The sequence below is a fragment of the Triticum urartu genome, chromosome 6A (assembly GCF_056163025.1).
Source record: "Triticum urartu cultivar PI428250 chromosome 6A, HENAU_Tu73, whole genome shotgun sequence".
Lineage (NCBI taxonomy): Eukaryota > Viridiplantae > Streptophyta > Magnoliopsida > Poales > Poaceae > Triticum > Triticum urartu.
The window spans coordinates 450,956,776-450,968,555 of NC_141878.1; the positions used below are offsets into that span (position 1 = coordinate 450,956,776).

At 58.0% G+C, this 11,780-nt stretch overlaps 1 protein-coding gene across 1 annotated transcript; it reads left to right on the forward strand.

The window, feature by feature from the left end:
* The first annotated feature begins 311 nt into the window (after positions 1-311).
* Positions 312-2,650, forward strand: LOC147965653 (uncharacterized). The gene is given in 4 exon segments (XM_087530551.1): positions 312-2,046; positions 2,132-2,536; positions 2,539-2,559; positions 2,562-2,650. Coding segments are annotated over 4 exon segments (2,250 nt in total).
* Positions 2,651-11,780: the final 9,130 nt, after the last annotated feature.

Genomic DNA, 11,780 nt, shown 5'->3' on the forward strand with positions numbered 1-11,780 from the left:
CCATCGGGGTAAACCTGGACAGCAAATAGGAAGGTGAGCTCGCCGATTTCCTCCATGAGAATCGGGACATCTTCGCATGGTCTCCCAAGGACATGCCGGGTGTGCCGAAGGAATTCGCCGAGCACAAGCTACATGTCCGAGAAGGTGCGAAACCAGTCAAACAGCCTCTCCGCCGGCTATCGGAGGAGAAGAGAAGGATTGTAGGAGAAGAGATAGCCCGGCTTCTTGCAGCCGGCTTCACTATGGAAGTTTTCTTCCCAGAGTGGCTCGCCAACCCGGTCCTCGTGCTGAAGAAAAATAACAAGTGGCGCATGTGTATAGACTACACTAGCCTCAACAAGGCTTGCCCCAAAGATCCCTTCGCCTTGCCAAGGATTGATCAAGTAATAGATTCCACAGCCAGATGCGAGCTGTTGAGCTTCTTGGATGCCTACTCCGGCTACCACAAGATAAAGTTGGATCCGGCTGACCACCTGAAGACCGCCTTCATCACACCCTTCAGAGCCTTTTGCTACCTGACTATGACATTCAGCTTGAGAAATGCCGGTGCCACCTTTCAACGTTGCATGCAGAAGTGCCTCCTTAAGCAGCTCGGCAGAAATGCTCACGTCTATGTAGACGATATTGTGGTGAAGACGGAGAAGCGCGGCACCTTGCTGGAAGACCTCAGAGAAACATTTGAAAACTTGCGCCGATTCCAAATCAAGCTCAACCCCGAGAAATGCGTGTTTGGAGTACCAGCCGGCCAGCTCCTAGGCTTCCTGGTCTCCGAACGCGGCATCGAGTGCAACCCAATGAAGATCAAGGCCATAGAGAGAATGGAGATTCCCACCAAGCTGCGAGATGTCCAGAAGTTCACCGGATGCTTGGCTTCCCTGAACCGCTTCATCAGCCGGCTCGGAGAGAAGGCCCTCCCCCTCTACCGACTCATGAAGAAGTCCACTCATTTCGAGTGGAACGACCAGGCGGACCAAGCCTTCCACGAGCTAAAGAAGATGCTGACCACGCCGCCTGTCTTGGCGGCACCGGCTGAAAAGGAGCCCATGCTCCTTTACATTGCCGCTACTAGCCGGGTGGTCAGCACTGTCATCGTAGTCCAGCGCCCAGAAGAAGGCCAGGCTCAGCCGGTTCAGAGGCCAGTGTATTATTTAAACGAAGTCTTATCCACCTCGAAGCAGAACTACCCACACTACCAGAAGATGTGCTACGGTGTGTACTTCGCTGCCAAGAAGCTCAAGCCCTATTTTCAAGAGCACCCCATCACGGTCGTATGTACTGCCCCGCTTGCCGAGATCATAGGCAGCCGGGATGCATCCAGCCGAGTGGCCAAATGGGCCATTGAGCTGCCCCCCTACGCGATCTTCTACCAGCCCCGCACCGCTATTAAGTCCCAGGCACTGGCCGACTTCCTCGTCGATTGGGCCGAAACCCAATACCTGCCACCGGCTCCCGACTCCACTCACTGGCGGATGCACTTCGATGGGTGCAAGATGCACACCGGCTTGGGAGCCGGCATCGTCCTCACCTCTCCCAAGGGCGACAAGCTCAAGTATACATTGCAAATTCATTTTGCCGCCTCCAACAATGTGGCCAAGTACGAGGCGCTCATACACGGGCTCCGGCTAGCCAAAGAGCTCGGCATCCGCCGGATCTTGTGCTATGGCGACTCGGATTTGGTGGTCCAACAGTCATCCGGTGACTGGGACGCCAAAGACGCAAACATGGCAAGCTATCGTTTCCTCGTCCAGCAAATCAGTGGATATTTTAAAGGATGTGAGTTCCTTCATGTACCACGTGCCGACAACATGCAAGCAGATGCCCTGGCACGAGTAGGATCCACCCGGCAAGCCATACCAGCCGGCGTTTCTCTCCACCGCCTCCTCAAGCCGTCTATCAAGCCGTCTCCGGAATCTGATTCCATCTTCGTGCCGCCTGACCCCAACGCAGTCGGATCCGACTTGGGACACCAAGCAGGTGGCGCGGGGACTCCAACAGGCAGCCCGGGGACTGCCATAGTCGCACCCGGCCTGGGGAATTCGGAACTCGGCCCGGGGACTACTGCAGCCGGCCCGGGGACTGCCATACTCTGACTCCAACTCTTCACCACCCAGCCCACCCGCCCCTATCATAGTGGCAGTCCTGGCAATAGAAGAAGTCACAGCTCCATCATGGGCCCAGCCCATCCTCAACTTCTTAGTAAACAGAGAGCTGCCAACCGATGAGATCTCGGCAATACAAGTTCAACGCCGAGCCGGAGCCTACACAATCGTCAGCAGAGAGCTTGTTAGGCGTAGCGTCACTGGAGTCATCCAGCGCTGCATCAAACCAGAGAAGGGCATAGCAATCCTCAGGGACATCCACCAAGGCGAATGCGGCCACCACGCAGCCTCAAGATCAATCGTCGCCAAGGCTTTTCGCCACGGATTTTTCTGGTCGACTGCGTTGGAAGACGCCAAGGAACTAGTCAAACACTGCAAAGGGTGCCAAGTTTTCAGCTCCAAGCAACACCTGCCGGCTTCTGCACTCAAGACCATCCCCCTCACCTGGCCCTTTGCCGTCTGGGGCTGGACATGGTGGGCCCATTCAAGACGGCACGTGGCGGCATGACGCATCTGCTCATCGTTGTGGACAAATTTACCAAGTGGATTGAGGCAAAGCCGATCAAAAAGCTGAATGGGCCGACTGCCGTCACATTCATCGCAGAAATTATAACCCGGTATGGCATACCGCATAGCATCATCACCGACAACGGCGTAAATTTTGCAAAGGGAGCACTGGCACGTTTCTGCGCAACACACGGCATCCGGCTGGACCTAGCGTCTGTTGCCCACCAGCAGTCGAACGGCCAGGTCGAGCGAGCAAACGGCCTCATCCTCTCCGGCATCAAGCCCCGACTAGTCGTGCCACTGGAGCGTTCGGCTGGCTGCTGGCTCGACGAGCTGCCGGCCGTCCTCTGGAGTTTGCGCACTACCCCAAACAAATCGACCGGCTTCACCCCCTTTTTCCTTATATATGGTGTCGAGGCCGTCATCCCAACTGACATCGAGTTCGACTCGCCTCAGGTCACCATGTACACGGAGGCGGAAGCCAAGGAAGCACGAGAAGACGATGTTGACCTGCTGGAGGAGGGCCGGCTGTTAGCTCTCAGTCGGTCCGCCATCTATTAGCAGGGTCTGCGCTGCTACCACAGTCGGAAGATCAAGCCAAGATCTTTCCAAGAGGGCGATCTTGTGCTCCGGCTGATCCAGTGAACAGCCGGCCAGCACAAGCTCTCGGCCCCTTGGGAGGGCCCCTTCATCACCAGCAGAGCTTTAGGCAACGACTCCTACTACCTAATCGACGCGCAGAAGCTGAAGGCACGCAAGAGAGACGATTCCGGCAAGGAGTCGGACCGACCGTGGAACGCCAATCTCCTTCAAAGATTTTACAGTTAAAAAGCAGTACGTAGCACGCTACCTTTTGTACTAAGTACGAGACAAGGGGTCCCCTAGGAGTACTCGGGGACTACCCTCTTTTATCTATGAAAGATGAGTATCACGCATACGATTATGTTGCTACACTTGCTTTCTTCATCCGGCACCGGGTTCGACCAGTCGGCCCGGGGACTCGCCGCCTCAAGTTATATCTGAAGTTCCACCTGCATCCAGACAAGTAGTGTGCCGGCACCCAAGCCCCCTATTGCCAAAGGTCGCAGCTCGAAGAAACGACTGTCCGACTGGCAAGAGCCAAGGGCACGAAAGGATGCCCATGCGAAAAACGGCTAAGGACTAACAAACTTATATAGCACGAGCCGGCCTCCCACCCCGCCAGCCGACTACCAGAGCAGTCAGCTGGCCGGCTTCCCGCTCACCTTGCTGCAATCTGAGAAAGCTCAAGTACTTGCCTTCCCAAAACGACCAAGTCCTTCTCCGGCCACAGACTGCAGAGCAGCTGTCTGGCTGGGAATGCGGCGACCAAGGGAAGGCGGCAAAGGAAAAAGCCAAAGGATAAAAAGCAAACATAAACGGAAGCCAAACACATGCATAATATTTACACAAAAGACCTTCGAAAGGCCAGCATTCAACATAGTCTGAATACACCCCCAGTGGGTGGAACTGCGCAAATTTAAAGATTGTTCAAAGAAGTAACAAGCAGGAAAGCTAGGACGGCGGATCAAGCCAGGGGAACAACAGGCGAGTTGGGCAGGTTGGCGGAGTCGGCGGTGCCGGCTGGAGGAGTGACCGGCTGGCGAGTCTCGGCATCGTTGCTAGAAGCACGATCGGGCTGAGGCGGGCTGGTCGCCTCACCATCCGGCGCAGCGTCTTCATCATTCTCTCCCTCTTCCTCTTCGCCCTCATCACTGGAGGCAATCTCCTCCGCCGAGTCCTCACCTTCGGCTGGGTTCAGCCCAAACCACTCCTTCGGCTGAGTGACGCCGGCGTCATCCACCTCAGGAGCAAAGGCGCTGGTATCGGTATACTCGGCGATCGCCGAGGCACGCTAGATGATAGCCGTCCGCACCGCCTCCAGCTCCTCATCAGCCTCCTGCCGCCAGGTGCTCAGCTGATCCAAGTTAAGCCCAGGATAACAAGCCCGGACGAACTCCAGAGCCCGCCTAGCGCCGGAGCGGGCCGCTGACGCCTTCTAAGCCTCGAAGCGGCCGACTGCGACCTCCAGCCAGTCGGCGGTCCGACTTGGGGTGCGCGGAATCACCTCGCCAGGCCAGAGGGCGGCCAGCACTTGCGCTCCGGCGCACTGAAGACGCCGGAGCATGCGATGGGCCAGCTGCAGGCGGGCTTGAAGCCCCAGAAGCTGCACCTCAAGTGACCGGCTGGCATTCGGTGCAATCTCGGCCCCCGCCTGCCGTCGCGCATCACGGTAGGCCTCGATGGCTTGGGTGGCGGTGGCTGAGTAGCCAGGGAAGTAATCTGCACAAAGAGGAAAGCAGTGACACAAAATCAAAAAATAAATCAGACAGTACTAGGCAGGCAAGGAAGCAAAGAAGAAGGCGGCCTACTGTCAATCAAGTCTTCCACCCGGCTGTAGCCTTGGCTCAGCGCCTGCCTCATCTCGGCCCAGTTTGCCTCCTCGGGCTCATACTCAGCTTTGAGGGTGGCCTCGCTGTCCTGCGCCGCCTTCAGGGCCGCCTTGTGGCTATCCTCATGGTCGGCCAGCCTCTTGGCCAGGAGGTCACACTCTTGAGCCAGGGTGGTGCACTCGGCCTCCTTGGCACGAAGGGCGGTCTGGGCTCCGCTCAGCTGGCTCCTCAAGTCGGCATTGGCCCCTGCAATATAAAGAAAGAAGTCATCATGAAAAGATCCGACCCGACTACTCGGTAGTCGGCCCGAATCTCGGGGACTACACCTAGTGGGTGCGCTGACGCGCCCCCACTTAAAATAAAAACGAAGCGCTTACTCCGGCTCTCAGTCAGATCAGTGGCTTTCTGATTCAACTCCTGGGCCTGGGAGTTGAAGGCGGCCGCGCGGAGGTTGTGGTACTCCTGCAGAGAAGACAAGGGACGTGAGTAAGAACAAGATGGTAGTCAAGCTTTCCAATAAGTTCCAAGCCGCCTGCTCAGCAGCCGGCTCGGAACTCGAGGACTACACCCTGTGGGTGCGCTAACGCGCCCCCACGGAAGAAATTAAAAGCAATCAACAAGGAGCAGGAGGACTCACCCAAATAACCGACCGCGTCGTGAGAAACTGCTGGGTGTACTGTTTCAGCGTGGTGGCTTGGGCCTGAAGCCGGTTCCGGACGTCCTGCGCCGCCACATTCAGCACGGCTGTCCTGCCGCCCGACGTCCACCCGGACGAGTTGTCGCTGATCACTTCTAGGTCCTGGGCCGACGAGCCGGCGTCCATGGTCTTCTGCGCATCCGGCGCTGAAGTCGCCTTCCCCGCGCACCGGCGAAGCAGCGACGAGATCACAAGATCCCCTCCCACGGTCGGCTCGCCCCCAGCCGGCTGCGCTGGCGGCACTTCAGGCCGGCCTCCTCGGCCCGCTCTAGCCGGCAGTGATGGCGCCGCCTCCCTCTCCATCTCCGGCAGGCCGCGGCCGGCCTCCCCCAACGGGGGCACAGGGGTGTCGGGAGTCGCGGCGCGGAGGGGAATGACGAACTGTGGAGGCTGGTTCTGCAGGGCCTCCGCCTCCCTCTCCGCGTCTGCGGCCTCCGCCTCCCTCTCCGCGTCTGCGGCCTCCGCCTGGGCCTTGGCGGCCACGACGGCTCGCGCCTCCGCCGACTTCTGCTCCGCCTCCCGAGCTGCCCTCCGCTCCTCCTCTTCCCGCGCATTCCGCTCCGTCGCCTCTAGGAGGTCGGCGCGGGGATCTACCCGGCGCGAGCTTGAAGACCCTCCTACGGCTCCAACTATGGAGGCGGCCGGGACTCACCCAAGGGAAAGAGGGGCCCTGTTTGATGAATTGAGAAAAAGGGTTTGGAAAAACATCAACCGAAGAAGAAGAAAAAAGAAAGGCATGAGAACAGCGACACTTACGCTGAGACCGCCTACGGCTGCTTCACCACCTTGCGGAAGCGGGCTGCCTTCGCGACCGCCTCGTCCCGCTTGGTCGCCGCCACGGTACTCTTGGGCTTCTTCGGCCGACTGCCGAAGTGGGTTGACGCGGCCCGACGCTTCTGTGCGCCGCCCTGGGCAGTCGGCCTGGCGGATGGGCCCGCACCATGGTGATTGGGCACCGGTCGGCGGCACGTGATGACTTCGGCCTCGTCGTCATCTGGCCAGTCCTCGAAGCCGGCCCCGAGCCCGGACCCGCCTGCGTCGCTGCCTTCCCCGTGACGTCGTCTTCCATGGCGGCCGCCCCCAGGTCTGGGTCGTCTACATCGTCCATCGTACGGTCGGGGAGGAACTGGTGTTCCACCCCTGCAGCCCTGGCTGCTGGCGGAAGCATGGGGTTCTGCCAAAGAAAGGTCGGCTGGTCAGGAGTCGGCCACCATGAACTCGGCAACGAGCAAAGAGAAAGAGGAAGAGAAACTTACCACCGCCGGAGGATTGGCGCGAGAGTACGGCACCTTGCCATACTGCCACTCCTCGGTGAGCTTGCAATTGGAAATGTAGTTCACCATGTAAGACACCTCGGCATGAGGCATCTCCTTGGTGCTTAGCCGGCACGGGTCGAAGCGGCCGCTCATCTGGAAGATCATAAGAGGTCGGCCCTGGAGCGGGAGCACCCAGCGCTCCACGAAGGCGGCCACCAGGTCGGTCCTGGACAGACCCTCCGACTGGATCATCATCCGGAGCCGGGCAACGGAGGCGGACCCGCCCGGAGACAGCAACCTGGACTGGAAGGACAATGAAGGCTGCCTCCCAGCCGGCGGGCCGGCTATGTAAGCCGGCAGGTTGACGAAGTCGCCTTGCGGAGCAATACTCTTCACGTAGAAGTAGGACTTCTGCCAAAGCTTCACCGACTGGATCAGCGGGATGGGCGGAAACGGTTGTTGTCGCTCGTCCTCCGCATGGCGATGAAGGCGCCGCATGAGGCGGGCACGCCCGCGACGACAGTGCCAAGCTTGCACTGGAAGAACTCTCCCCACAGTTCAAGGGTGGGGAGGATGCCAAGAAAACCCTCGCACAGGGTGACGAAGGCCGACAACAGCATCACCACGTTGGGAGTGAGGTGATGCGGTTGGAGATGATAGAATTCGAGAAACGAGCGGAGGAACCCGCTCGCCGGCAGGCCGAAACCGCGCAAGCAGTGCGAGCGGAAGATTACCCGCTCGTCCTCTTCCGGCGCTGGCGAGATCTCCCTCTCCGGCGCGAGGCGGACCCGCACGAGATCCGCGCCCGGCAGCCGCCGCGTCCGACGGAGGAAGTCGACGTGGTCGTCGTGGACGTTGGAGCCATCCTAGGAGCTCGACAACGCCGGGGGGACGGCACGGCGGCAAGAAAGGTGCGGCGAAAGGAGGGTGCACAACCCAACTGCGACGAAACGACGGCGAGCCAAGAAGATTGGCAGGAAGGCCGAGCGGCGGCAGGTAGCTGTCATGACAAGAGGAGGAAGAAGAAGGAGGGGGCAGAGCGAGGGATAGCGCGCGAGCGTTTGGTGCTCCCCTCCTCTCCCCCTACTTATAGCCTCGTGCGGCGAAGCCGAGGAGGCAGGACGTGGGGGGTGTGGGATTAACCGCAACCACTCCCCCACGCCCCGTGATTATTGCACCATTACGGCGTGGGAAAACCGCCGCTGGGGCGCACGCGGCCCGTCCAGGCCGCAGAAGATTCGCGCATGGGCCGAGGCCCTGTAGTGGCGGGCCCCAGGCTGCGGCGGTGTCCCGTCGCGTGCGTGAGCTGGCAGGCCCCTCCAGCCAGAGGATGCCACGTGGCGCGCAGACAACGAGCGATCAGCTCACAGCCGGACTCGCACGCCGACTGGCACCCGCCTTCAAGCTTCGAGATCTCTGGGAGACGGAGCGCCTAGTCGAAGCCGGCCTCTAGTTCCCGGCTCCTCAAGATAGGAAGCTGACTGAGCTCCTCGACTTTTTTCTGCCTCGGAGCCCACCCAGCTTCAGGGTCTACTATCGGAGTAAATGACCACGGGTAGCCTAGCCGGCTTCCCTTGGCACTTCAGAAAAATTACAGGCCGATCAAGCCTCCAAGCGTCCAATACACGGGGCCGCCTTCCCCTAGCCGGCTACCTCTCAAGCCAGTTGCGCGAAGGCGGCCCATCTCTAAAATCCTTGAGAAACAAGACCACGAGAAGGCCGACTCCTAGGAGCCGGCCCCTCAGCAGGCGGCTAAGATCTTGCCCTCAGAGTCTGCACCCACATAACGGCGACAAGACAGGGCGTGGCTACAGTAAAGCCTGTCACCCCGAATCCCGGGGCACGCCTGGACACAGTGCACCGTACGGGGCGGCTATCCCCGTCCGACGCGGCACTGTTGCCACGATGATCGTGACGTCACCCACGGCGAGCGGTCAGTACGACCCGTGGGTGGCGGGCCCCTCGGTCAGAGAGATCCCAAAGGCGGCCATGCTTCCCGCAGTCGGCCAAGGGTATGGCCGGCTTCCAACAGCCGGCCAGCTCTCTCCCTCCAAGGAGGTGCTTCACTAAGGAGACAAGAGAAGGTAAGGCTAAAGTGATGAGCCGCCTCGCAGCGGCACTGTAGCCATGCTTACCGCGACAAAGCCATCGTCACCAGGGGCAAGGTAACAGTAACCAGCCCCCGACAAGCCCCCCGAGCGGTGGGGCCAGCCTGTCGACCAAAGGGTCGGCAGCCGGCGGGCCCACCAGTCGGCGGAGAAGCCGGCGGGTGTATACACAGACGGCTAGGGCCTACGCCTAGCCGGATTACCATTGTACCCCTGGGGGGTAGGCCTATATAAACCCCCCCCCCCAGGGTTCCCATGCAGGGGAGATGCTTCTTTGGATAGATTTTAGACACCACAAGGAGAAGAGGAGCAGGCTGGCCAGGCCCCCCTTCATCCTTTCACCGAACAACTCAAGGAGCATTCTGTAGCTACCAATCGAGTTAGTGATCATGCACGCAGAGCAGCACTAGGGGTGTTATCTCCACGGAGAGCCCTGAAGCTGGGTAAGATTCACCGGTGTGCATGTCTTCGCCTTATCCCATTTCCAGGCACCGGCGATGTTTTATTGGCTCCCACAATGATAAGCCACCCATTGGCATATGTGGCATCAACCACCCGACACTGATCATACGACCTAGATGCTCATATCACCGTAGCGGGTAATTAAGCTACGAGGAGCACCTAATATGAGCAACGGGGAGCCGTTGGATCCAAGATGCAGCGGCACACACGAGGCCTAAATGTTTTATTTGCAAAAAAACCTTTGGAGACTTTAGAAATTGCGCATAATTACAAAGACTACTCCCAAGCCATTGGATCTCACTTCCAACGGTGGATGTGATATTCTACGCCGCTGTCATTTTTGTTCGTAAACTTGCAAAATACATGTAACTCATGTCGTTACTTGTCTAACCGCGCAAAGTGTTTGTTCAAAAAAACCATCCTACACTGAAATATCGGAACAACACACGGGGGTCCCACTTGTCATTAATCAAATTTGGACCTAAAACTAACAAATCTGAAAGACGAGATTCGAACTGGCAACCTGGACTACAAAGCATCGGTCGATAGCCTGAAACAACAACGGTTGTTGGCTTTGTCCAATAACTTGATTTTACACAGTATTATGTTGAGTAGAGTAGAGGGAGTTGTGACACCCCATATGTAACTTGCCATATTTGTATTCCAACTCTTGCCATTTCCGGCACTAAGTTATGATATTTCCTCGTTGTTGGGTTTTTGTCTTCATTTTGCATTTTGCCTTGTCATGCATCTCATATCATGTCATCATGTGCATCGCATTTGCATACGTGTTCGTCTCATGCATCCGAGCATTTTCCCCGTTGTCCGTTTTGCATTCTGGCGCTCCTATGTCCTCCGGTGTCCCCTTTTACCTCTTTTCATGTGTGGGTGTTAAACGTTCATGGATTGGACCGAGACTTGCCAAGCGGCCTTGGTTTACTACCGGTAGACTGCCTGTCAAGTCTCGTACCATTTGGACTTCGTTTGATACTACAACGGTTAATCGAGGGACCGTCAAGGCCTTGTGTGTGTTGCAGCCCAACACCCCTCCAAGGTGGCCCAAAACCCACCTAAACCCCTCCATCAACCCGGTCGTTCGATCATGATCGCGTGGCCGAAAACCGTGCTCAATTTGGAGCCTCCTAGCTCCCTCTACCTATAAAAAGGCATCTCCCCCGAAAATCACGGATGAAACCCTAACCTCTCCATCTCCTCGCGCCGCCGGACAAAAAATCGCTGGTCGGATGTGTCCGGTCCACCCGCCGCCACCACTTGCCGTTGCCCGATTCGCCCGCCGCCCGCGCGCCAACATCGCCGCGCCAGCCCGCCGGGGCCCAGGCGGGGCCCACCCGGCCCGATGCCGCCGCCGCCCGAGGGTCGCCCGTCTCCTCCCGCCCCGTTCGCCGCCTCCGCCGCCGAGGTCACCGTCTCCGCCACCCCGCTCCCCGCTCGCCGGCCGGAGCTCGTCGCCGACAGCTCCCGCGCCCCCCGCGAGGCGCCTTGCCTCCAGATCTGCCCGAGGTCGCCGGAGCCGCCGCCCGCTGCCGGATCCGGACGAGGAAGGGCCGGATCCGCCCTTCTCCGGCCTCCCCCTCGCCTTCCCCTCCCCAGATCAGCCACCACCTCGCCGGAGTTCCCTCGGTTCGCGCACCCGCAAAAAACCCTAGATCTGAGAGAGGTTGACCTCGTTTCCCCCCTAAGTCCCAGTAATTTTTAGCATACTTCATCGCATCATAACTTTTCACCCGTGGCTCCGTTTTGGGCGTGTAGCCTATCAAATTGTTCGTCTCAATGAGTACTTCATTTCATCCCATTGCACCATGTTCATTTGAGTTCATCTTGATGACCTAAATGCTGTTGAAAGAGTGCTATGTAATGTTAGTTTCAGTTTCTTAGCAGAGATTGGACATTTGTCATTTTTTTCCATGTTTAATGTGTGCCTCCTATGAACTTGAGCCCTACATCTGTTTTGAAGTATGTCATGCCATCTTTACAGGGGTGTATGCCATGTATTTTTGTTATCTTTGTGGTGACTAGAACAATCATGCAAAGTAGCTCTCGTGATGTTGCTGATTTCAGGGACTTAGATATCTTCTAAGTCTTTTCCCTGACAATATTTTTATGCCATGTATTCTTGTTGCTACAGAGTGATCCATGCCTCTTTTGAGCATGTTCAGTAAGGATGATTTTGAGATATTGTTATGCTCTATCCATCCATGTCTTTGTTTGCAATTGTGGAG